The sequence below is a fragment of the Numenius arquata genome, chromosome 5 (assembly GCF_964106895.1).
Source record: "Numenius arquata chromosome 5, bNumArq3.hap1.1, whole genome shotgun sequence".
NCBI lineage: Eukaryota > Metazoa > Chordata > Aves > Charadriiformes > Scolopacidae > Numenius > Numenius arquata.
This window is the reverse complement of record NC_133580.1, coordinates 54,794,216-54,821,877: the sequence shown is the minus strand read 5'-3', so window position 1 is coordinate 54,821,877 and position 27,662 is coordinate 54,794,216. Positions and strand designations below refer to the sequence as shown.

Sequence of the window (27,662 nt, the reverse complement as noted above, 5' to 3'; positions counted from 1 at the left end):
GCACCAGAATGCTCAACAACCACAGAGGGAGATAAAACTCCCTGCCACCAGGGATCTGTCATTTTAAGCTATTACAATCCCTTACAATCCTAGTTCCCTCTTCTCTGTAGTTCCGCTGTCGTTCCTTGTTTTCACTCTCCTGTGCCTTAACTCTTTCTACTGAGCATGAGCCCTATATTACTTTTGTGGACTACCGCAGCATTTACTTTGAATGAAAAATAAAGCGCATTTTTATCAGCTTGTGGAAGTGATCTTCACAGCTAGGTGGCAACAAAAGAATTCCATTAGGCTTCCTTCAGTAAAAAGTGAGAAATGTAATGTGAGAGCATTAAAAGCAGCTGCCTGACTCTAATGTCAGCGACAGTCTCCTTCAATTTAAATATTTGCAATAGCCATAATTAAACACTTAGTAACTGGCATCGAGTTAAAATAGAAATACATTACATGGTCTTACTGCTGTGCAGATTTTAATTCAGATTTATATCCTCCTTGGCTTTGTGCCTAGAATAAGTCTTGTGATTTAAAGGCTGTTTTACACAGTATAGAAATTGTCATAAAGGGCAAATTATCTTTTAGGTAAGCAACAGAATTTTGACTTTTTCTGGAAGCAGCTCCCTAAAGAGATCAAATGATGTTATGTTCTCCTTCCACTGTTTAAAGACTGAAGAGATTCACATCTGCAAATAGAAGGGTGGCCTGTCTGGGTCACTGAATTGAGTCTCTGGCTCCCGGAGGCTATCGCATCATCTAAACCTTCTAAGCGTTTTTTTCCCTCATCTTCTAAAACCGGTGTTGAAACTGGTGATCCTCTTACACGCAGTTACTGTCCTGTGAGATGATGGGTTAGGAACTCGGGCTGACCATGCCTTCTGAAAAGATGTATATGTAAACAAATGTTGTGTGGTTTTTGCCCTCAATTTTTATTCTTTTGGAAGATGAGCACAGCAAACCATGACATAGCATACAATGATAACAGGAATACAGATCTCAACATTCTTACCTAGGTATTTCCCATTCTGATGTAGGAGCTTTGATGGTAAGGTTTCAGTTTCTTAAAGCTTTTGATTCTAACAGAAAAAAATGTATCATTATAGCTTAAAAATAAAATTCTATTACAAAAAAATTAACACATTTTTATTCTATTATGCCTGTATGACCTGAATTTTTCTAATCACACTGTAAAGGTGAAATTAAGATTAAAATTCAACCTTGTAGGAAATAGGCGCACTGGGAGATTTCCAGCAGGCCTGAATTTGTTCCAAATGTATTTTATTGTACTTCAGAGCGCAATATACAGACTGTGGCTCCACTTCTTGCTGCTTCATAGGCAGCCATTTTCTGAGCTGTTTCTCTGGCCATGAAGCCACGTTGAAGGATCTTGAACTGTCGTTCCCGACTCTCTTCCAGTTCTTTCCAACGGTTCCATTGCAAAGAATCCTGCAGAAGAGACACACAGATGATCAGACTGCAAAGACTACAATTGTTCTCTTCAGAGGATACACTGAACTTCTACTTGATAATCTGGCTGGCTGGCAACACAGTTTATTTGCTAACATGATTGGGAAACTTGTCAACATCAAACTGAGCGCGATGAACAGAAAGGTAACTTGAGTTGCCCAGTTTAATTAAACACAGCTGCAACACTACAAAATGAACAGTTGCACAAATCCTATCAGACTCTAGTGGTTTGCTGATTCAAAAGCTGGGTTCACAAGGAGCATTCCCCAAAAAGCTCAGAAAAAAACAGAAAACTGCTACTTTCAAATCTGATTCTTCGCTTAAAATGGTAAAGAAAAAAATTTTTTTTTTCATTAATGGTAGTTTTTCTTACGGTTAGTTTTCCAAATTGCAATATAAAGTCTGTTTTATTAAGAATATAACAGTCGTTTATAAGAAAATGCTACCTTGACTTACATCAGCACAAACCCATTGGGCCTAAAGGGGCATCACAAATGTAACTGAAGCCACAATCTGGACTATGAAATTTAACACAAGGGGTTCATGTCAGCTTTTTTTCTATTTACTGAGGAACCTAAAAGGTAGCAGTACAACCTGAATGCCAGATACCTACTGTGTTATACTAAGGGAGGAATTTTCTCCTGTAGCCACACTAACGCCATTTTGAGCAATATGCTGTTCAACTAGAAAAAAGATGCTGCTGAACAGCTGACCAGAACTGAGCCACTTCCCTGTAGTAACGTTTGGATAGGTCACGCAGAGCTGAACAGCACTGGTGGAAGAGAAACCAAAACAGCTAAATAATTTATAGTAACCTTGAATTTTTTCCATTGTTTTTTTCTTCTTTTTTTTTTTTTTCACAGATGTCTTAACGTTTGAGCATAACATAAACAAAGCACTGTGACATCTTGAGAGACTTACTGTGTAAAGCTAAGCTCAAGAAAAAGACAAAATCTAACATCAAAACAAATTTCAAACCCTGGCTTTTTTTCTCATTCATGTCATATTAGAGCACTCATGCAGACCCACATCAGGTGGTCAAAAGTTCCAGCTGTGAATTTATAATTTCTTATTGTTTCTTTTAAAAATATCTCACATTTGTAATTATATGGCTGCTTTCCTTTGAAGTCTGTATTTATTGCTTCTGCTTTACTCTGGACGCCATTCAGCAAAGTGTTTAAGCATCTGTTCAAAACTTCAGTTTAGGAAGCCATCCCAATTTAGGAACTGCTTTCTTCAAATAGCTCTTCAATGTTTTCTTTGCCGAAAGGGATAGACCTACTTGTCTATATAAGCACCTACATATTTTGCTTGCCCGAAGTGGGGATTCTGAGGGCAGCAAACACTGATACTCTGAAAAATTGCACTATTTTGGTTTTTAAACTATACACACTTGAAAAATACAGTTTTCCTCTTCATTGAATTCAGCTGCATCTGACTTTCTCACAAAATAGCCGGAGTTATTATTTTAACAGATTGCAAGATTTAATTCTAATTTTACATTGGGCTAGTACAGCTTTTAAAAAGTGATCCCATCATGACTGTTCACTGCAGCATTCCATATGCTGTGGTACACGTACTATTACTGGTATATGAACCACTTCTAAATGTTAGGCACACATGAGGCAATGGCAGAGGCGGCAGCAGCAGCAGATCCTCCCCCCTTTGTTTAGACACTTGCCAGGGAAAGACAACCAGTGTGAACCAGCATAAAGCCTACAGGGCTATTGGTGCTTCCATCCGATGTTGTGGGACTGGGCTGAGGGAAGGTGAGCTAAAAAACATAGGAATGATAAACTGGAACCCTTATTGGGTGAGAGAGGGGGTAAGTATCCTATTTGGTGTAATGGGATGTGTGCGATAGGAAGCTGAGAGAGAAGAGAGTTAGGGACAGGGCATAAGATGCTAGTTTGGTAGGATGAGAGTGTGTGGTAATAAAAGTGGGAAGTGTTCCATACGGATGAGCCCTGCGCTGTGGTAGCAGAAATGTGTGACAAGAAGGTGAGGTCAAAGCCATGGTTTGGAGCAATTGTGCTGATGCAGGAAGCAGGGAGTTGCTCTCGCCAGCCACGTATGGCACCATCTGCTTCTGCCCCCCCTGCCAGTGCTGGCAACAGAGCAAAGGTCTGTGAGCAGCAGGTCTATTGCAGAGCTTTTCCCCTTATGTAACTCCCAGACCTTCCTCGGTGCGATGCTGGATTTCTGGGGGGTAATCTTTAAGAGTCCTGCTTGCTTTTTACGCTCCATTGTTTTTTCTATAATCTTTTTCTGCAGGTTTAAAATGCGTTCATCTTTCATAGGCCTTTCACTAGACTGGGACTTTCGTTTCTTTTCTTCTTGCCTGCAAAATCAAAAAGAAGCAAGGAGAAGGTAAAATAATATCGACTCACAGAATAAATCCATATGAGCATATATTACCTTGATAATAATGAATTTTCTCTTGCTTCTGGGAACCAGCTAGACTCGAAACCGGTTTAAATCATATAGCTCAATGAATGTGGTATTCACAACTTGCTTCTTGGTGTTTACAGAACAGCATTACTAAACAATACAGAATAATTTCTTCCCACAGGCTGCCATGATGACAATATCTGAAGTATTTCAAGCCTGACATGACATTCTTTAGAAAAATCATGCGCAAAACCTGTGACAATACTGCAGCTTTTTGCTTGTGAGAACTATGGAGTTTTCCTTATAGGATCATTAGTATTCATCTCGATTGCTGTATTCCTTGGCAAATGAAAGATATTCTTTTATGTGTAATCTCAATGCCCAGATTCAGAACCTATGGAATGGTGATGTATTAATTAAGGTTAGTGGGTCTAGGCAAGCATAAATTTATAGCATCATGTGCAGCATAAAAGTAAGGCATAAGAGAGAGGATATTGATAATCTTTTTTTTCCCCCTTCTATTGTAGCTACCTTTCTGTCCTCTGAAGTTTACATTTTATCTGGTTTTGCTTACTTTCACCCAACTGGCACAATTTACTCACAACTTCTTCATGTGGGTTACACCACCTTGCATAGTGATAACATCCAACTTCCTCTTTTATTCAACATTGCCCTTGAATTTGGCTCATTATGATTGAGCTGTAGTATTAATATTATGTCATGGGCAGCTGTAATTCTCTGGCCTAATTCGGAGCTAAAGTGTCAGTTCTACCAAAGAATATACATAATTCTGTAATGTATCAACAGGGTAGATCTGATGCCTTCTCTCAGCTGGCAAGGATAGCTCTGTAAAGGTCCTTTTATATTGTGGTAGGATGACATTACAATTGCTTTTATTGGAAACCAGATTAAGACTCCAAATGATCAAGAGCAGAGTGCTCTGAGGGATTGTTCAGCCGATACTGTAACTGTTATTCTGTCAGTGGCAGCACCAATTTCACAGACAGGTTGCCCCTTGGAAATGTTTTACAAGAGAACTCTTCCCTTATCTCTTTGGTCTTATACCACAGTGTTTTCAGTACAAGGCACAGTCTTCTCAAGGAGCTCTGGAGGAATGGGAAGAAGGAAGTTCCTTCTGATGCTAAAACCACCAATCTGCTTTAAGAAGTGTCTGTATCAAGACTGCAGGGATCCAAACACTTCTTTTGTCTTGGGAGAGATGGCTTTTGTCTGCTGCCTTAGCTTCATCTTTGCTAATAGGAAACTCTCTGTACCAGTAGGTATTCTTCAGAGCAGCCATTCTGGATTAGAGTTCCCTAAATCCTCAGGAACTGGACGAATGGGAGATTTGACCCGTGTTACATTCTTAAGCGTGACTCTAAATAAGGGGCACAGTTTAGCTTGGCTTCTCATTTCCAGTTGCTTTTCTGAGATGCTTCCCGCACCTCTCTGCTGCTTGTGGCACCCTGTCTGGTTAGGATAACACTTTCTTATCCTTCTTAATACTGTGACATACTCAGCTACACTGAGATTAATTTTTAACACTATTCTGTAAATCTAAAAATTATGTACTATCGTTTAATCTAATTGAGAACATGGATTATTTCTATTTGCATTGTAACAAGGCATTACATTCCAAGGGATATAGGAGAATATAACAATAAGGGTTTATGTAAACACTTGATGATTAAATATTGTCAGTGGGAGTAAGCAGCAAAACCTTTCATTACATGCAAATCCAGTTTCTTGTAAATACAATTGCAGGAAATACAGCAAGAGGTTTAACATCATGAGGCAACAGCAGCTGCTTCTGAATTAACATTGTCTATAGTTGCTTATCTTCAGACTAATATTCAGTCCTCTTCTACATCAAGTCATGTGCCAGTCATCTACACTGTTCCGAAAAGCTGCCAATCTCATAGATTTTCAGCTGCCATCATAACAGAGCATCATAACAGAAACTCAAAGAGGGGAAGGGATGAAAAAAAGAAATTTTTAAATTCTGTTTTTCTGTGATGGTGAGTCGAAAACTTTCAGGACTCGAGATAGAAAAATCTCATACGATCTCTGTCACCCCATATCACGTACTTCCTAGGGAAGTAAGGTACCAGACAGTCAGAATGAGGTAGTACATAGTTAGAAAAAGCCTCTCCAGATTCAATAGAAAATTATGTGATAATTTATGCAGAAACCATTTTAATTTTACTTTTAAGTTTATTTACCAGCTCCTGGTATTGAATGAGCACATTGAATGAAAACCAATCTTTAAGAATCATACCAGTTCCTAAAATGTAACGTCAAATCTTTGATCCAAAAGAGAATTTGTTAATTTTCTTTTGTTTTGGTCTCAGACAAGAGTCCTCCATCCATTTGTGAGTCTTGCCCTACCAAAGACTTTGAAAAAAATTGTAATATTTTTGAAGTCTATGTGTATTTGAAATGGTTTAACAAACTCTAGTTTTTGCTCAGTGACCTTGTCAGAAAGTACCGTTTAGTGTTGAGGAATGAGGTGAGATTCTTGAATGTGCTTATGGAATTTTGTAGAAGTCTGGGGTGCACGTATAAACTACTCAAAGGAGGAAAAGTATCGGATAAATGAAAAATTCAACAGAATATGGCTATAAAAGCAAACAGTGAAAATTTCTTTATCTGCCACTGCTTTCATTCTCTACTCACTTTGTGTAAGCTATGTGTACAGTCAGCAGCAGAAAGATTTTTGCTCACTATGATGATGTACAGAACAATTCCATCAGTGATGGGTAAAAAGTGTCTTTCTATTTAAAATAATATTCCAGGCATCGTAAACTGCAGTTGACATCCCATATTTGTTGTCTCAATGACTTCCTTAGTAAATATAATGAATTTAAAAAACATAATACAGAACTATTTTTTTTACTTCACATTTTACAAACTTGTCATGGAGTTTGGCAGTCCAGAGTCTTCTTACACATCCCTTGTAATTATTTAACTATCTGCCCTGCGATTTTAGCATCTGGCCAAATGGACTCTAGGTCCAGTAGGTCATCCAGCCTATAGCTGAAGAAGCAGCAATTCAGCATTAAAGGTTTTCTTGTAGGAAATGAAAACACGTGGAACAGTGGATTAGGTCTTCTCAGCTGTGTTTAAAAAGTGGGGAATCTGAAGACTTGCACTGAGGATTCTTTCTGGAAACTACATTTTGCTCTTCATTTACATTTTCAAACTCTAGCTGTACATCAAAAGTATAAGGAAACAGACGTATCACAGCTCTTAACTGACTCAATACTTGTAGGAGACGGAGTAAAATGGCTACTTGACCATTCTAGGCACCAAAATACCAACTTAAGCAGCTATGACTCTATTTATAAGCTCACTTTACAAAATGGAGTCTTGTGCAATAAACGCAAGTATATTTTTAAAAGCAGAAGTAGGATTGTCTTATTGTGCAATAAACAATTATTATTTTTTTTTAATTTCCTCATACTCTCAGTCTCAGTGACTAAGGCTGTTTGTACTTAATGGTACCTTGCCTTTTTTGTCTGGCCCTATATAATTCTTAGTTACTGCAGTAAGGAAAATGAATATATCTAACTTAACAGTTCACTGTTAAGGGAGTCATTATTTTGACATTTAAGAGCACTACACTATTAGATTGATTGCTATTTTGTACTAATGTGAGGGATTTAAGGACTCAAAATTTGACTCCATTCCACAACAGTTAATTTTATTAAGCACCTAATTTTAGGTGGGGAAGTGATTGTTATTCATAACAGTGTTTTCCTCATTTGAAGTAAAGGTTATGAAGCTGTATAATCAAAGTTCATTCACAGTATCACGGAATGGTTGAGGTTGGAATGGACCCCTAGAGGTTTTCTTGTCCACCCCTACGTGCTCAAGCAGAGCCACCTCGAGCCAGTTGCTCAGGACTGTGTCCAGATGACTTTTGAATATTTCCAATCCACCATTGCTGATAAATTTTCTCCTTCTGTTTCAGTGCTAGTGAAGGACTGATTACCAGCAGTAAGGACTGAGAAACTAAATCTTACTTCCTTATTGCCAACACATACAGAACCCCAAGTATTTATGAAACTTGTGCAATTTATGAAATCACAAATATTATGAAGTAAAAAACCAAAGTCCCTTATATTGCTAATTATTCAGCTTTTTTCATTATTCTAGGCTATATTTTTGAAGGCCTGAAGCAACAGCCACACATAGGGATACCGTGGCACATGGTCCCATTACATCTTTCCACCTCCATGTGCTTTCTGCTCCTTCCCTCAGTTCCATGCTGCATCACAGCATTGTGCTTCTGGGGTGTCTTACAAGTTTTGGAGGATGGGGCTCCCTTCTCTCCTCCTCACCCAGAAGGCCTTTGACCCCGTAAGTCAGACCTGCACACTCCAGGAAACACCTGCTTTAGGGAGCTTGTTCTACTTGGAAAGGACCATCACAGTTAGTCATCTACAACCCTCCCTTCTCCTTGTTCTCCTCTCCCTCTGCTTAACCAGCCTTCCCCCTTGTCTTCCTGCTGCCCTCACACTATTTCCACCATTCCCCAGTTCAGGCCAAGAGAGAGGTGTTACACTGGTGTGTGGCCAATACCCCTTGTCAAGGAGGGGTTTAAGCACTGGCAAGGGGCAGGGAGAGAAAGGAGTGCTTTGCTGTCTTGGCAAACACACCATTGTAATACAGCACTGGGCCCCAGCATGCTACACCTTTGCCACAGTGTGAGATGGGGATGCGGTAAACTGTTGTGTTGGTGGGAGTCTGCGCGTCTTGTTCCTCATAAAAATTTTGTGACTCTTCTTCCTCATCTACAAGGTAGTCAAGGAGGTTTAGTGTTAGTTAAGAGTGTTGCCCTGGAACAGCAGCTGCTGCTTTCATCTGGGTGTTGCCCTGACTTGGAGAGGGGAGGAGGCTTGGGCAGCAGGCACTGTCACGTCACTTGAAAATGAGCAGGATAGCAAACAAGGCAGGAACATGAGCACGAACAGAAATAAGGCTGGCTTCTGTGTGCCTTACATATGTGCCAGTGGCTGGTGGAAGCATGGATGTGCTACTGCCATCTATGTGAGACAAACAAAAGGAGAGCGTGGTGTTCATTAGATGAACTTGCAGAGAAGCTGGGAATTGAGAATGTGAAGTTTTGTGAGATAACTTTCCTCTGGACAGCTTTAAACCACATGAATGATGTAAGCATGTGGCCTCAAGACCATACTAAATTCAGCCCACAGTAAACCCTCCCAAACCACAGATAATGTGGATGGAGGGAGCCTCAGCACCAAGCGTTTTGATCTGTTGCCTGATTCTTAGTGCATTAGATTACTTGCAGTAATAGATGTAGCCTCACTGGAATGAAAGGGAATTGTACCTGAAGTATACAGGCACATAACTTCAGTACATTATCATGTGTTCAAACACTCGTAAATCTTTTAGTGCTAATGTTCGAAAGCTGAGAACTCAAATGTGTGTCCACTTCATATGCCAGTGCTGATTTTCAAACTGTGTGAAATTCTAGCAATTAAAAGGACGTCCTGTGTACATACTGAATTGATTCTTAAGTGTTCTGCGAGCACTTCCAAAGCCACTGCTGTGATGGATGTCATGGCTTGCAGTCTATTAAAGGCTGATGTCTTTGTAATTTTTCATGTTCCATTTCCTATTTTGTTTAATATAGCTCATTATATGCTTGCTCAATGTGCTTCTTTTGTGTTGATGTATGTCTATTTGTAAATGATACTGAAAGCAACCTGCTTGGTAGGGACCCAATTAAACTCCAGCTGACACTAACTAAAGCACATTTGTTTAGCAAAGCTTAGCCACCATACTTTAGCTAATTAGCAGTAGCCTTCAATATAATACAATTTAAGATACAACATGTAATTTTATATTGATGCATAAGGCTATCTTAGGAGGACTATTGGTATGATATGCCGTTCTATCCCTATAATTATGAATTCATTCTGTAAACATAAAAATTTGCTTTTTACATCTCCTGTGCAGTGTATCAATAATACAACCCAAGTGATTAATCACTTACATTGATTTGATAGATATTTCAGGATTCAAGATCTGTAAATCAGATTTAACACACAAAGCTGATAGTTTGTTTAGAGAGAAATAAAAGCTGCAGCAAAGTGTCTAATAGGCCAGCATGCTATACTCCTGCATTAACAGAAATAACACCATAGATTTGCATTCTAGATGAAAATGCATTACATATACTCCCAACGAATAACATTGCTGCTGTACTTTGATGATGCCTCTTTATAGTAGATGCTCCCAAGTTACGGTACATAGATTGTCTGGGAGACATGAATGGAAATGGCTTATAGCATCTGTAACGAAACTTTGTATTTTCTTTATTTGGAGAGCAAACAGGGCTCAATTAAAATTATGGTATTACTTATCATAAGTCTGACTAAAAGCTTGCAAATTAAGTGTTTAATTTCATTTGGATTCTACCATCTTTGGCATGCATGTCTGTTCTAAAAAACATTTCAGAAGTCAGGACAAAAAGTGAATCAAAGTTAGCTTCTCATTCAAGCATAGCTTATTTCAGGATCAGAACAGGTTTAGATCTGAATTAAGCCAAAGAGTCTATTTTAAAGAAACCCAGCAGTATACAAAATTCACAGACTGCATATAGAATTATAGAATTGTCTAGTTTGGAAGGCACCTAACACTGCCAAAGATCTAGCATAACAAACGATGCTTTAAGTAGTTACTAGTGAAACAGGTTTTCTATGGTATACAAGTTTTTAATGCCTGGTTTGCATCTCTAGTGGAAAATGGTAGCTTGAATTGCTCCCACAGGCTTTCACAACACTGAATGTACACTGACAGTGTATTTCCAGCTCCGTTTCAGGTTCTTTATTCTTAAAATCTTTTCTCGATATATGCCATAGAAGAGAGGATCACTGACCTATGCAGTCAATCCACTGCAGCTGCAGTTATTGATTCATTAAATTCATTAAACTATCTTCTTAAGTACTAACATAGAAAAACCCCAGTCTTTGGACATTAACTATCATCAACAAACCAAATTAGAACTGGGACTAATGAAAACTGGTTAAATGAATCAATACTGCCTTCTGTAATTGAGATTTAGAACTGGAGATAAATCAATAGCATGAATTGAACTTTCAGAAGCCACCTTTGGTATCTCAGCAATAAACACAAATCTAAGACATGTCTTAAGACGTGTGCTTTTAGCCTGATAGAATATGACACCCTGAACACCTGTTTGCAAAATAAATACGACAAGACAAGGACTAACCTCTCAAATTCACAAAAGCGAAAAGGTGAAAGACAACTTACAAGAAAAAAATGGCAAATAGTCAAGATGCAGTAAAAATGGCATAAGATCAAGAGGTGTGCCAGATTTTACACTTTTACACAGGCTTTCTTCCTGTTCAGCTTTTTTTCTAAATAGCTTTAAATTAGATTTTAAACTCTTTGTGGAAGAGACCTGTCTTCTGCATATGTGAGGCATCTATGATGGTTATGGATCCTTTATGACAATGAATAATAAATATGATAATGAATAATAAATATGAATAATGAATACAAAATTTGATCAGAGAGCCTGTAAGCAAAGATTTTTCTCTTTGATCTACTGCTATAATATATTTAATTTATAACTTATTATTGTTATCAGAAAATTTCCTTCCTAAAATATTTTTAACTGCTAAAATAAGGCCTGCCTTTTCACATAACAAATGAAGTTCAAGGAAGAAAACTATAGCCTTAATGTATTGGTTTAGATGAAAATGAGAAGCCACTTTACGTAACAAGTTATAATGACTCTAATAACACCAAATTAGTGGTGATTAGCTGAAAAGGAACAGAAGAAAGGCAGAACTTCTTTCTCAATATATAATATTGGCTCTGAATCCTGGTGCAATACTGTCAACACTAGTTTACGGAGTGTCTGCAACCATAAATTCAAAATGATGAAAAAGATTTGTTAAATCTGATGCAAATTATTTTCAAGAAAAAAAAGTAAATTCTGGCCCCAGTGTAATCCTTGACAAAAGTCAAACTGATTTATAAAAGGGCCGTATTTTGCTCTCTACTTGTTTTTCTCCTCAAGGGGCTAGCAAAATATTAACGAAGTTGTAGTGTCTTAAATGTCACAGGCTGTTTTATACTGACTTTAAAGCAGCTGCTCGTCCAAGTTCTGCTCTGAACAGGGAAATCTGGTCCAGTTTGTCTAGAAGAAGTTGTTCCTTAGCTTGTTTTTCGTGAATTATCTGGTCTCTCTTCTCTTCCTCTGCTGCCTTCTGTGCTTCTCTGAGTAGACCAAGGCGTTCACGTAGTTCCACTATTGACATTTCACAAATTAAACCATGGCCACCAGTCTAGAGAACATGAAATATAAGTTTAAATAACACTGTAAATACCAAGGGGAGAGTAAATGAGTAAACCCAGAATATTTTGGTTGTGTTCCAAATCATGCTGAATATATTTTGGCTTCTAAAAAGATAGGGATGGCCCTAACCTAACTGTTATTTACAAGCTGTTTTTAAGGTGTAGAGCTTATCTTTTTTCTGTGCAAAAATATAAGGCTCATAAAACACTTCATGAAAAAGCATTGAAATATACAGCAGATTGATCATAAATACAATGTATTTGCTGTCCAAAAAAAATCTAGTTGACTTACTTTTTAGTTTTAATTAGACTTTTGAAGTTTTAAAATGTCTAAAACTGCATTTTTTTTTTAATTTGTAAAACCAGAACAGACCTTACACTAAAAAATATGCATTTTTTGTATTTATCTTTTTCCAAAGTATAAATTTGATCTATGATGGCATCTACTATTTTTATCTGAAAAGACCAAGACTAAACAATGCTTTGTACCCAGGAAATTTGGATCTTAATGCCCAAAGTTAAAATATTCAAACGTGAATGTTTAATGCAGGCTTTTTAAAATCCACTTTGCAATGAGAGTGATAATGAACCTGATTCAGAGATGTAATGAGAGACTTCTGCACCTTAGTTTGCATATGAAGACATCATTTCTAAACAGATTTGTGAACACTTGAAGTTTTCGGCCCTTGCCGAAATATACTTTTCCTTTCCCTATGTATACTCATATATACATCTACATATTTGCAAAACTTGCATAAACCCACAGAAATACTGAGCTCCTGTATATCTTTATTTGCAAAATTTAATCCATTTTACACCAAATAATATTCTTTTGTCTATCTTAACATAGTTTTGGTACACATCTTTGGTGCATATCTTGTATCATGACATGTTATAATGGAATATATGGGTGCAGGAAGTCAAGATGCTAACCTGACTCTTGCTATACAGTTGTATAACATTAAGAGTGAAACATTGGTTAGAATTTAGTTCCACAGAACTAATGACAGAAAATTAATGACAAAGTCTGGAAAGGATGAAGGAGGGGAGGGGGGCAGAATCCAAAAGAACAAACACTCCTCCAAATTGTATTTCTCAGACTGAAACTAAGCGGTAAAGATAAACTCATTACAATCCTTCTAATGGAAAGAAATTAGTTAAAGAGCCTTCAATTTTTCAAGCAATCCTTTTTAGCAGAAAAAAAACCCCCTTGTATTGAACGCTGAGCAAGTTGTTGACATAATAGTAGTCCCCTTTCTGCATTTGAACTTTTCACAAAACAAGACATGAAGGGGAAGGAAAAAAAAACAGGAAAAGAGAAGGATGCTCTGTTATAGATAGATGCTCAGATTGTCAGTTTGGTTGCAAGAATTAACCTGGGTCCAGTCCCTCTTCTCTGGTCTGGGATGCCACCTAAGCAGTCTAGTCAGGTACTCGTCCTCCAGTGACCATTTTCTGACTCTTCAGAGCAGTGGGTCCATGAAATAGGGGGAAAACCAAGAGAGATGAAGAAAATAGAGAGGCAGGGTGTGGGGTAGGGCAGGTGTGGGGGGAAAGGGCAATAAAATGACAAAATAGAGTACGACAAATAACCAGGCTTGGCTTTCTGGTGCTACAACTCTGGTGCTTAAGAGGGATTATTATTAAGTTAGTCTGGAGAATCTAATGATACAAGCTTGTCAGCGAAGGATAATGTGTCTAGGGTGTTCATCCCTGGGGACTTCCCCAAGATTTGCAAGAGTCTCTCCTGCAGTTTTGGTCCCTGTACCTTCTCTTTCTAAAGCTTCAGAAGTTGAGTCAGTAAGAAGAGATCGTCACTGATTTTTCACCTAGAGTCAGACTCTTCAGTTTTGGCTCAGTGGTTTCTGCTTCCACACTGCTCATGTGTACTAAAAAACATGACCTAAACAATGGTCACCAGTAGGATCAGTAGAAGATTGATAAAAGAGTTCCATATTAAGCAGTCTTTATTTTTGGCATCTCTTTGAAAAATATGTACTACCATAGGTTAATGAAACAGTAAATGATCATTTCTCTCATTCTCAGATTTCAATTTAGAGTGATTTGCAAATAGTAAGTGCTATAATAACTTGCCTCTAATTTAAACTAGTCAATGACTGTCAAGTTGTATTCACAGGAAGTGAAAGGAAAATGTTTAGCAACAGGGCATATATACCAGTGGTAGTATTTGAGCATGGCAAGCAGACACTGAAAAGGTCTAGGAAAGAGAATTTCATAGAAACATAGAATGGTAGAGGCTGAATATTTTGAGTGTCTGCATTTCAAAAATATTCATTGAAGATATTGAAGTGGTTCCTAAAATATGAAAAGTCCTATACCTGTGCAGTAGATAATGCTGGTGTTCAAGCAACTTAAGTGCCACCAAGGGAAGAATTGGGTACTTTAAAAACTATGAGAGTGAATGAGAATTTTATGGACACATACTGAATTTCACTAAGCCTGAAAAAGCCTTGTGTAGAAAGAAAAAAACAGGGCAAGCTATCACCAAAAGTGTGCAAATTCACTCACAGTGCTTTTGTAATAGTGAGTATAAGGGAGCTGTGAAGTTGAGATTGAGAATCATAGAATGATTTGGGTTGGAAGGGACCTTTGAAAACCATCTAGTTCAACCTCTCTGCCATGGGCAGAGACATCTCCCACTAGATCAGGTTGCTCAAAGCCCCGTCCAACCTGGCTTTCAACACTTCCATGGAGGGGGGATCCACAACTTGTCTGAGAAATCTGTTCCAGTGGCTCATCACCCTCATTGTAAAAAATTTCTTAGAATCATAGAATGGTTAGAGTTGGAAGGGACCTTAAAGATCATCGAGTTCCAAGCCCCCTGCCATGGGCAGGGACACCTCCCACTAGACCAGGTTGCTCAAAGCCCCATCCAGCCTGGCCTTGAACACTTCCAGGGATGGGGCATCCACAACTTCCCTGGGCAACCTGTTCCAGTGTCTCACCACCCTCACAGTAAAGAATTTCTTCCTCATACCTAATCTAAATCTACCCTCTTTCAGTATAAACTGTTACTCCTCATCCTATCGCTACACTCCCTGATCAAGAGTCCCTCCTCATCTTTCCTGTAGGCCCCCTTCAGATACTGGAAGGCTGCTGTAAGGTCTCCCTGGAGCCTTCTCTTCTCCAGGCTGAACAACCCCAACTCTTTCAACCTGTCTTCTGCAGGCATGGGTTCTGCAGACTGGCCATGGATGTTTTTTAATTTTTCATCTTCATTTAAATATTCATGAAAGGAAAGAAAAAACCCAAAAGGATTATATTTAAGATCGATGACACAATTTTATATTATTCTGTGTTATTCTGCTTTCAGTGTCGATAAGACAAATGGAAGAAGTATTACTCGACTTCTGATTTAGTGGTAAGATAACAGATTTATGGATGCTACCTAAGTCTGGAAATTCTGCAAAAGTGGGCATTGCAAAGCCCAGTCTCAGGCAATCTCAGTTGTTGTGCATCGATAGTAAGTCCAGGAAGTTTAGGATACATTTACTTAGACTTAACTACACACACCTAATTTATTTGCACAGTACATGCATAACAACTCAGCAGGTTTTGGGTTCTCTTGACAATCTCTGTCATACACCTGAATGTTGACAGTTTTGAAAGCAAGTGAAATTAATTTTGATGATTACTATGGCAATCATCACTGCAATATGAACAACTGTACATTAGTCCAAACTTTCTGTTCATTCAGTCCTTACCCAGGACTGACAAGTCTGTGCGTTTGTGAAGATGTCTTTTTGAAAGACATCGGGAAACCCAGATCCTATTGGCAAAATTAAAAGAAAGCTCAAGGGGACTAAGATTTCACTTACCATCTTCCTGGTAACATTTTCATTTTATAAACTGTGAAGGCTTCAGTTCAGATCTAACCTTTGTGTCACTGGGGTCACTGTACTTAACGCTATGCATCCAGACTGTGATATATCTGCATACAGTACACAATTTCTCTGAATGTGTGAAACATATCCAATATACATTTGTGTAAAAACAGTGGGTTTTCCTTTTGAGCTTACCTCAGTTAAATCAACAAACTTGTGTCTGAGGCTTGGTAAAGACTCAATAGCTCGTATTTGTTGAATTAGTTCGTATCTTTTCTTAAGCTTCTCCTCCTCTTCTTCTAAAGCTTGTCGAAGAAGTTCTCGATTTTCTTCACAAACTTCCTGAACTGAAAGAAAAGACCTAATCTCTGTTAGCTGGCTGCATATTTTAACAAGTAGTCCATCTGGAGGAAAATTCATAAGCATTTGTGAATAATGATACTACTACTGATCTAAAGGTACTTGAGGGAACAGTCTGGCATTGGTGGGAGGAATGATTAAAGAAACAAATGAGTACTTCCCACCTCCACTATCTGTTCTATTCAACACATAAACATACTGTATACATACATAAAGTAGACGCTTTGAATTACTGCTTTGTAATTTGTGTTCTAATTAGTGCATGCTGTTTCATTATTTAATAAAAGAATATTATACAATAGCAAATATTCATAGTTTTTCCTTTACATATATGATAGAAATAATTTAATTGCAAAGGCTGGTATGCTTTGCTAGGCCACTTCGGCGTAGCTAACACCCTCTGCCCGCCTCAAGCCTTACTGATATGAGTATGGAGATACACTAGCAGAGAAAAGTCTGCTCACCAAAATATGCACAACTAGAGGTAGCCTGTTCATACAGTAGATATTAACATGGCATTGCATTGGAATGTGTACAGCCATGCCAGTGAGAACAGCCTTCTCCCTGGACTTCATTAGCTAATGCATTCAGTGAAGAATTTTCTTCAAGAATAATAGAGGATGAGTAACATATTTCCCTTCATCCTGTCTTGGAGGTGGTGCATCCTTTTCCCTTGTGATACTGTCCTTTTAGGAGATGACTTCTGTTTCCTTATCTGCAGTCATCTTCTCTGGACTGTCTTCTCTGGAGAAGACAATAATCTTGAGTCGTAATTCTTTCACACTGGTTGCTAAGCAAATCCTCTCTTAATGATAAAAGAATCTGAGCTTCATAACTCAATTTAACAAAAAGTACAGTCCTACACATATACTACTTTTAGAAGGAAGGGAAACTACTTACAGAACATTAGTGATGTATTTCTCCCTTTTAAACAAAGAGCAATTCCCATGACCAGTAGCTTAGAATTTTTGATCTATCTGTTACCAGCTTATTCCTGGAATTCATATTCTAGCCATTCTATGATTCTATGATTCATGGAAATGTATGGCCTGGATCTTTCCCTCAACTTTCCTTTCCTTACTGTAAAAATTGTAATTAGCCCACTAAAATAAAGTAATTTAGGGACATTTGGCATCATCTCTCTCTTTTTTTTTATTTCTGGCAATATATAAATACCTATCTGCTGTTTGTATTTCTGGAGCTTTATTTTTGCTTGCTTTGCATTCTTGTGTCCTTCCACGACTTGCTCCACCAGCTTTCTCACTTCTTTCTGTTCCTGTAGGCGTTTCTCTGCATACTGGTGCATCAGCTCTGCTTTCTAAATCCCAAACAAACAGGTGAATAAAATTCCTGATAACTGGTGATCTGAGTGCCTCAAATCATTGAAATGCTGCAAGGACAAATGGATTCAAAGTATTACATCATCCACAAAAGTAGCAAAGAACATTGGCTGGGGATAACATAGGGACCCAGATTTAAGGTCCCCTCTCTGTGTTTTATTTACAACACGAGCCGTCCATAACATTTGCACTGATATTTTCCAGGATTCCCTCCCACACATTTCTAAAAGCAGACAAAAAAAGCCATTTTAGGATCTGGTTGTGAGATACCAAGCAGGGTGCCAATTTAATACACAGCTGATTATGCATCTGCAGAATCTTCTTGGGCCTAAGTCAACTCTCTATAACACACAAAAGTCCACTTTTGGCTATCATGTTCCTTTCTTTGTCAGAGGAAATGAACAGGAAGCAGAAAACTGGATTTTCCAAGACTACATTCCTTACTGTATGTTCTGTTTTAGAGGAAGACTCGTGTTTTAAAAGAAGGAGGACAGCTGTTGGTGAATGGGGAATTGGTGCTCCATACTCCTGGAGATCTCCATGTGGATAAAGTTTCCTGCTGGCATCTGTTGGCAAGTGAAGGGAGCTGCCTGGAATTAGTCAGGTGAGAGGAAGTCTGATTTGCACATCCCCAAATCTATACACATTTGGACATTTCTGCTAACAAATAAAACACATATGCTCTGAAAGTGAGTCGAATATAATAATTACAATAATTTTGGAATGAGTGTGAGCCATCACACTATGCTCAGTTGTACATAGTAGGGTTCACTTTAAGTTCTTGCTGCAGCCTCTCTAAACAGACATGAAGACTCAATGCCAAAAAATGTTGAAAGATTTTTTTAAAAGACAGAGAAGGAACTTGTTAAGCAAGAGTCCCTTTTGCAGCATGGCCTTTATGAAAATCTTGTACATTCGTGGTCTTAAGTTGCTGAGACACTGCAGAGGCATCTGTGAGAGGTGGCCAAGAGAAAAGCATCGGCTAGCATACAGGGCATAGCAGCAAACTGGGCTAATAGAAAAGAAAAGCCTGTGATTGTGACTATGAAAAATTTAAAATCTATAGCACTAGTTATTTCTTGATCACTTGTTTAATTTATAGGAAAAGCACTGGGAAAACATAATGTGATTTTGGGAAAAGAATGAAAAGATCTAGCAAAGTTTTTGGGAAACTGTGATTTGCCAGATTGGAAACTGTGTGAAAACACTTCTTGGCATAAATATTCAGTTTTTCCTTTATATAGATCCAAAGAGGATTCTCCCCCTGAATCTTCCTCTAAGAGAGAACTAGGCATGTCAAATAATAGGAAGTAAATTGAATTATATCAGTTTAAGAAAACAAATTCTTTCATATCTGTGGCTCTCATTTTAATAAGATAATGAAATTAGTCATATATTGGTGATTTCATTGCAAATGGTGCTTAGTATCTCAGTATCTGTTCAAAAAGGATATGCACAATGCCATGAATATAGGCGAGAATGCTTTAACCTTCTGTTTTATTCAATATACTTCGTAAGTGTTATCAATCAAATCAAGCACTTGTATAAGCATTGCTATGTCTGGAAGTTATGGCACTACTTTTCCATTGTTTGCAGACTCCAGTGAATAGAGACATTGAATAGAATTTTTACACCTTCTTATAGTAGGTATCATCTGTGGTATGTTTCACACTGATTGAATGTAAGCAAAATTTGAGCAACTTTGTGTGCATTACCTCTTCTCTCATTAGATCAGCTTTCTTTTTATTTTCTTGAATTACAGTCTGATGGGCTAGAACTGCCTCTTCATGACTCAGTTTCCCTTGAAGCCTCCTACACTCTATTTCAGCCAGCTGCTCTTCCAAGTCTTTTCCACGCATCTGTTTTTGCCATTCCAAGAATTCAGATGGGTCTCCAGCCCCTCGTAGCAAATTTTCAATTCTGCAAGACAGAAGAAAGAGTATACGATTCTAGGGATCTGGCTCTGCAGTCGTGCCTTGGTTCATAAAACATTTCTCGTAATTTGGTTGTGATATAAGGTGTTTGATCTCTGCAGATAAAAAAAGGCGGTCATCACAAAGTCATTTGACAAGTGTATTTTAATTCCAGTCTAAGAGGTGTTCCTACTATGTGGAAAGCCTGGGAAAAACAGGCTGGAAGAAAGTGTATCAGGGCATGGACCTGAAAGTTTGCAGTAAAACAAAGCTCAAAGAGAGGGCAAACTTTAGCTACATATGGATTCTCCTAAGGAGCAAGGAGAATCAGGCTCAATGTATGTACATTTTCTCAGAGGATTACTTTGCTTAGAGGTAGAAAGAACAAACGCCTTTTCTCTTTGGCAATCTTCTTGGCCACTTTAACTCAGAGGACTAAAAAATTTTCTGTTTATTTCTGTTTTGTATTTTGTCAATTAAATAATATTGCTGTAATGAGGCAAAGAAATATTCAGCTATTAAGCAAAACCACATTCTTATTTTTTATGCTTGGCTGAGAGAGAAAAGCATAGCAAAACCCTGGGGCAGGTCCATCAAAGTCCTGCAGCAGAGGATTGAATGAGCCAAGAATTAGGGCAGAGAGACAAAAATGCAGTGAATTGTGCCTTACTGCTGCTCCCCAATGCATATATATATATATGTATCTGTTGTATATTAAATGCAGCTGAAGACTAGAACTTAACACGAAATACTGTTGAGTTATGGGGAAAATTTGTTCCTTTGCTGAGTGGAACAGAATTCTGCCAGATGGAGTGAACAGTCTCACATGTAATATAAAAGAACCTCAATATACATACATAGCTGATAACAGAAGCTGTATGATGCATAATAACTTACTGCTAAAATCCTGATCCATATACCAAAATTTGCTAGGTCCAAAGACCAAATCCAACCTTAGGCAGTCATTCTGGGACTTAAAATGCCAACAATATTTAGTGCTTATCCTGCTAAGTCAGGTGGATTAGATATAATACTAAATCAGGATGACATGATGTAGGTTTTATCTTTGTTAAAATTATTAATGAAAATGTTCTGTAATTCTAGTTATAGAATACAACCTGCAGTGCCCATTCAGGAGTCACCCTCTCCCTAGTTAATATCCGCTGAAAACCTATGCTGCTGAATAAGGATTCCTTGTGTCAGAGGAATGCTTGTGTCAGGCTTCCATAGAGCCCTAAGTTCACCAAAAGGACCTGCAACCTCTTATTCCCCACTCCTGCCTAGGATTTAGTTGCTTGTATTCAAAGACAGCTCTGTTGCAGTGCAACTGTATAACATTGGATCAGACTTGAGTGAAAAGAACTGTCTGAGGAAAAGCTATGGAAAGTCCCGTTGCGTGTGTAGTTTCTTCCTGGGAGCCACATTGAAGCTGATGTCAACAGCCTTTGCCTAAGCTATGCTGTAGATATGCGTGCGCCCAGCCTAGTACCTTGTTGAACCTGCCTTGTTCACTTGGCTTCCTGGCTTGACCTCAGCCCTGAGTCGTCACTACAGACTCATCTAGCCATCACTGGACCATCTCCTGACCCTGCTGTCTGTCGCTGGATCCACTCTGCTGCCTTGCCAGGGTACTATGGAACCGAGCTGCTGTAGTCAGTGAGGACATTGCCGCTATGCACCTTGCTGTCACCCTCAGCTCCCAGCCTATCTTGCTTTGTGGAACAGCACACTCTTAGTCCTCCATGTCTTACTGTGACAGAAATGGGTAGGTATTTTCATATACATACAATCAACTTTTATACACATATAAACAAGTTCGAGTATCAAATTTGGCATGTAGCTGACCACAAACCATTGAAGAAAATGGAGGTATATGAAATTATTTGGCTTAATATACATGGATCTTTTATAATGGACACAAAAATAGGTGTGTATTTGGGTCATTATTTATTCTGGAAAATTGGAATAAATATAACAAGTGATCCTTATTGGACTTTACAAATGGACACTAGCCAAAGTGCTAAATCAGAACACTGTCATGCTGTATAGCAACTACAGTAAAACAATGACATTAATGTAGACTTTCATTTCAGTCCACTTTTCTCTTTATTTGAATATAAATAATAGAATAGCTTCCTAATGCCTTACAACAGATCCATTATTTTAGTTTACTTGGAGTTGACTTACTTATTTTAAATGTGGTTAATTATTCTATATCCAGGGATGTGAAAAGTAATCTGAGAAAGAAGCGTGATTATACCTCTTGAGTTCCTGTTCCATTTTCCGCTGATAGAGGGCACCCTCTCTTAAAATAGCTGCAGCATTTAATTTAATAGGTATATTGTCAATCTGTCAGGAAGGGAATGTATATAGCATAGTTAGTAATGTAAACCGTAAAACAGAGTATAAAAACATTTCAATGGGTTAAAGAAATCGACCTAAGACAGCATAAATTTTGCTTAAAGCATTCATCTAGCATTAATCTGACATTCACAATGAAATTGCATGCTGTTCATAAACCACTCAAGCTGCTTAAGAAATCAGCAAATTCCCCCAAGTGGATTATAAATTTGTAATCACTCTTGGACCATGTCAAATCCCATAGAATGTGTTCACTTCCTTTCCTTTTTTTTCAGTGCTCATATACATAGTGTGTGGAGATTCCAGCTGCTTTGGACGAAGAAAATAAACTGCTTCTCCAAGTTAGCCAAAACCATTAAAGTAAAACATAAGCAGTACCTTTCATAGGAAGGTCTCATAAGTGTTTTACAAATAATCACTATTGTGACTTCGAAATATTTCTAAAAGACAACTGGCATCACCAATTCCCATATCCATTTTCTAGATAATAGAAGTAAAGTACAGTTCTCAGTGACTTTCAGGCCTTATGGTGTAACTTGGACTAGATCCTGTGGCTGCTTTGCAGTTCTTCAAAGTATTGCCTTAGGACTAACTCCCAGACAACCTCTAAATACTGAGGGAGGAAGGGAACAACCTCTCTGCCAGTTAAAAATGTTCCCTGCACAAGTAGGCTATTCAGAAAAAAATTATCATCTTTGCAGACATGTAATAGACCTGATCTGAACTGAAGCAAAGCAGTGCTGGTAGGATAAGAACTGGGATCATTCCTGCAGAAAACAAAGCTTAATTATGACACATTTGACCTAAATCCAGACAAGTTCTGTGTTCAGAATCCAAACGTATTTAAATACCAGATTAACAGCTTAATGAGTGGTTGAGAAACAGATGCAAAGAATCACTCAAGCTATATACTGCAAATATTGTATGCACTAATATATACTGCAGTCTCCTGAAATACATAATCTAACTGGAAAAAGGAGTACTCTACTTGGAGTAGACATTTTCTCTGACACATGTAGAAATGTTCATAGTTTTGGCTCCTAGAGGAGATACTAGGAGGTGTTAGGAGTGGCCCTGATCAATGCCATAAGATGCCAGATCCATATTTTTCTTTATGCAATTTAGGCAGATGGTTTGACTCTCATTAGTCCACACTAAGGTTTCGGTATTTTAAATTATCAGAAAAGGAAGTGGAATATACATAATCTTGAACTAACTGCACATAATTACAGGTCATGCATGTTTGGGTTAACTATGTAAATATTTCCTGGTTTGGTTTTTTCCCCCCTCTTTTCAGTACAGAAGGAACTGCGACCTTACTACTTTCCTGTAATTTAAATGCTGCTGGATTGTAAGCAAGCAGACTGAGTAGGTGATCCTGTTATTAAAAATAACTTCAGTATGTCATAAATGCCAGACATGCTTTAGAAATAGTTGCCAGATGCCCAGTTCCCCAAGCAAGGAGTCAGTCTTTCCAAACTGTATATCAGCTGTACCTAAATACAGTTTTAGACAGTAGGTAGACCTGCTCACAAGGTATTTGAGGCCACAATACAAGCACAGCTTCCACATTAAATTATTCTGCATATGAACATGAAACAAATGAAAGGTGACAGACTGAATGACATAAAAATGAAGATTATCTGTAGTACAGTTATTGCAGAAATAGCAATGTGAGTTTTCACATGTTACACCGTTAAGGCTGAACAGCCCATTTTCCATGTTTACAATTCTCTGACCCTTAGAAATCCTAGCAGATAAGCAATCAGTATAGTGGGTTTTATGACCTCAGTATGTATCTAAAGGAAACAAGACAAACATCCAGACTGATTGTATATTGTGTATCAGACAGTCATTAACTGGAATGATTGCTCAGCATTCTTTAGGATTTCATTTTGAAACAGTGATTTACAGATGGAAGATTCTTCTGTCCCTATGCTGACTTCTGAAACCATGGGTTCACAATTCTTTTTTTTCCTGTGGACTATTCTCAGTCCTTACCATTTTACATAAAAACTTCTCCCTTTGGAATTGAAAACACCATTAAGGCAATATGGTTACATTGTGCAATTGCACCCAACTTTTCTGGGCCCCCACGGAACTAACAGGTCTTAATTGCCCTGACCAGCCTCACCTAGGACCTTCATTCACAACCTCTGCTTATTGGTCCAGGGGGCATGCTTAAGCTCAGGTCTCTGCTTCAGTACTTTTCTGTTATGCTGGAGGTAATTCTGCTCCTGGTTGTCTCTCTAGTTCTGTCTCCTGTTATCATGGACCTGTGTTGCTGTTGTAGCCTTGTCTCCTGACTGGACTTCCTGGGTAGACCCCAGACCTGACTTGTTGCCTTGCTTTGTCTTAAGGATGACTGGCTGTTAGCAGAACTCGCCACTTCACCAACCTTGTCACGTTCAGATACTGTGGCCTGGTTGGTGAGGACACTGCCTGTGCTTTCATTACCTTTGGCTCCTTGTTTCTCTGGAGTAGACAGACTCTTGTTGCTCCTTGACCAGTTCTTTGTGGACCATTTATGGTGCATAGGCCAAAATTTATGTGCCATTCACCCAATCCATGCCATTCTCCTGGCCACAGAACTTGGTGTAAAAATATAGATTCCAGTAGAGTTTGCGTCACCATGGAATTTGTGTGTGTGTTTTTCACTCCAAAGTTTCAAGTACATCTGACAACAGTACCTTAAAGGCTACTCACCTTGCTTTGGATCTTTTGAGCCTGGAATGCTGGTTCACTTGTTGTACTGTCATGTGTGTGCTGCAGTTCAAATCAAAATTACATTATTTGATTTCAGAGACAGATTTTCAAGTACTCAGCAAAAAATACTAAATATTTACCAAGATTCACTCCTGAATGTTCATCTAGAGTAACAAATATGATCATAGGGGATACACTTTGGAATCCTTATATCCACAAAAACTTGCAATGTACACCCAACTTATCATTCATATCAAATGACTGAACATACGAAGGTATGTCCAAATATTAACTAAAATTCATTGGCTAAAATAATCCTAGAAAAGCAACAGTGACGTTTTGGTTGACTATGAAATATCACCCAAGTATATGAATATATTCAGCTCTTAACTGAAGTAGATATTGGGAGGACAAAACAGGGTGTCAAAGAACACTTCAGGAAATTACTAAATAGTGGTAGAATTCTACTGATGGTTATTAATTTCATTTTATGGTTTTAGCTACAGATACTGATGTGAAAGTGTCTGGTATCACGGGCATGAACATCGTGAATAGAGTATGCAGATTTGATGATGAAATAAATATATTACATACATAGTTTGGTGACATAGTTGTAAACTGGGAATCAACCAAAGCAAAAATTCTGTATGAATGGGACCACTATTCCCTCAGCTTGGCTGCTCTGGGGCATAAAAGTTAAAGGAAAAATAATATGTGGGTTTAGAGAAATATTGCCAGTTTGAAGATCTGTTAGAGTAGTATCACTGGAAGGCTGCTTGTCTCAAAATTATCATAGAATCATAGAATGGTTTGGGTTGGAAGGGACCTTAAAGATCATCAAGTTCCAACCCCCCTGCCATGGGCAGGGACACCTCCCACTACAGGAGGTGAAAATTAGGAGAATAATAAAGCAGCACCAGAAGTATAAGAAAAGGGGGTTGTGCATTATGCATCCAAAGAGGCTAATGTTAGTATGTTACATCTGAAAATAATAGCATGGATGTGAAATGACAGTACAGCTATAAAGGATAGCACATAATTCCTAACCCTACATGAACAAAAATTTTCAAATACTTTGAGATATCTTTAAATACTCTAGTCATTTTTCATCTTCATACTGGGGGATTTTTAGGTAATGAAGTATATTGTAGCGTACCTCTCCCGTTTCAGGCTTCATGGTTGCACACCTGAACCGGTTAGCATTTGCTCTCAGGAGCAGATCCTAAAATTAAAGCAATTAGCTTAAAGAGTATGATACATTTAAATTGTCTAATAAGAATTTTCTGTCTCTAAAAGCCTTGCGGCCCAGACCAGTATATTAATTTGTTTCCAATGAATGAAAGCTTGACTCAATATTTATATGAATTTTCATTCCTGATTAAAGACTTGAAGTAGGCAAGTCTTAATTTTCTACATAGTCCTGCCTGGTTGTATCCTTTGCACAGGGCATCAGGCCTTGATAGGTATGCCCATATGAAACATGTTGCTTATTCAGAATTCAACTTAAAAGCCTCATAATTATCTATAGCACATCAGTACCACAGGTAGTAACTGTTTCCGCATAGCTAACAAACAATGGCTTTTGTTTTGAGTTAAAATAGAAGATTACGATCAGAGGATCTGAGCACCAAGGGTTGCTCCAACAGGCACACACCTAACAGTAATTCCACCTTTCATTCGTACAGGCAGCCATCCTTCTGTTTTTGGATATTTCTTTTAGTTATAAACAGTAATCTCTAATCAAAGCTGTGAAACAGACTAGATTTTCTAGTGGCATTCTGGACAGCAGCTGTCCATAACATCAGTGCTTCCATAACTGTCTGGAGCTTGGCTTCCAGTGTTCTCACTCATTCTTACAGACGTTCAGCCATGGTCATTAATAATGACAGCTATAGCTTCTGCAAAAATGCTATCAAACAAATGTCATTTTTAATGCGTATTTCTTTTAGGACCAAACATTTCAGCTTGTTTAGCAAACAGTCTAGGGAACTGACCTTTGTGAATGCCTTAGATGCCTTTTATAACATTCTAGAGGCGACAAAAACTGCTGTTATTGCAGCTATAATTTCTGTGGTGGTTTTCCTTTGTTCTTTGTATTCATGTATTTTCTCCACTGAAGAATGTGGCTGGTAGTTAAGGGGTTATATAGTTGTCATAGATTTTTGACAATATAGGCACTGTGATATCTTGCTTTTCCTGCCCAGTTTTTCTAGGAAGTTCGTACGTACAAATAAGCACACAGATGAATAAGCATGTGCTTTATCCACAATATGGAAATAATAAAATGATAAAAAATAATGTTGTATTGCTTTATAATGAAATTCCATGCATAGGTAGCGTGATGGGCCAGGAAAAGGAATGAAAAGTTTATTCCTCTAGAATCTATTACACATTAAAGCATTTACTATAGTTTAGGAGCAGAATCCAATGCCCCTTTCAGAAGGACAGGAGGAGAACTCAGAACAGTGATAAATGGACTTGTACTGGCTAGCGAAAGCTAGAGTAAGGCATTTTCAGAATGGGAGTGGGAGAGTACAGATAAAAAGGAGTCAAACAGCATGCCTTTTATTGAGCTTATACTGTTACTCGATTTGGTATGGTGATTGCAGTGTGGGGAGGAAGGAAGAAAGAAAGTGGAAACTGACATTTAATTAATTCCCTTCCAAGGTAAAGACAACAGCAATCTGCTTTAACTATGATAGGAGCTAACTCACTGAACAGGATTCATATCAAAGTTTGTATCAAATAACAAAATCTATTTCTTTGTTTTTCCAGGCCCTCCCTTCTCCTGCTCTCTTAACACACAGACAATGTGCTCTGCTTGCTTACAAATCGTGATCACTTCCCACTCTCTCAGCCTGCTGAAGAAAAGAGTATGGAGTCTGCACAAAAAAGAAGTCAGAATCTGCTGATATTTTAAAGCAGTGGGTGAT

General features: G+C 38.1%; 1 protein-coding gene across 1 annotated transcript in view; it reads right to left on the bottom strand.

The window, feature by feature from the left end:
• Positions 1-1,269: 1,269 nt before the first annotated feature.
• The window catches only part of CFAP99 (cilia and flagella associated protein 99), a 57,817-nt gene continuing 31,424 nt past the window's right edge, over positions 1,270-27,662 (bottom strand). The window contains exons 7-15 of the mRNA XM_074148166.1: positions 25,886-25,951; positions 24,730-24,789; positions 21,923-22,011; positions 19,465-19,669; positions 17,586-17,727; positions 16,245-16,396; positions 11,989-12,194; positions 3,637-3,799; positions 1,270-1,437 (exon numbers count right to left, since the gene is read on the bottom strand). Coding sequence (XP_074004267.1) covers positions 1,270-1,437; positions 3,637-3,799; positions 11,989-12,194; positions 16,245-16,396; positions 17,586-17,727; positions 19,465-19,669; positions 21,923-22,011; positions 24,730-24,789; positions 25,886-25,951 — 1,251 coding nt within the window. The remainder of the gene's footprint in view (positions 1,438-3,636; positions 3,800-11,988; positions 12,195-16,244; positions 16,397-17,585; positions 17,728-19,464; positions 19,670-21,922; positions 22,012-24,729; positions 24,790-25,885; positions 25,952-27,662) is intronic.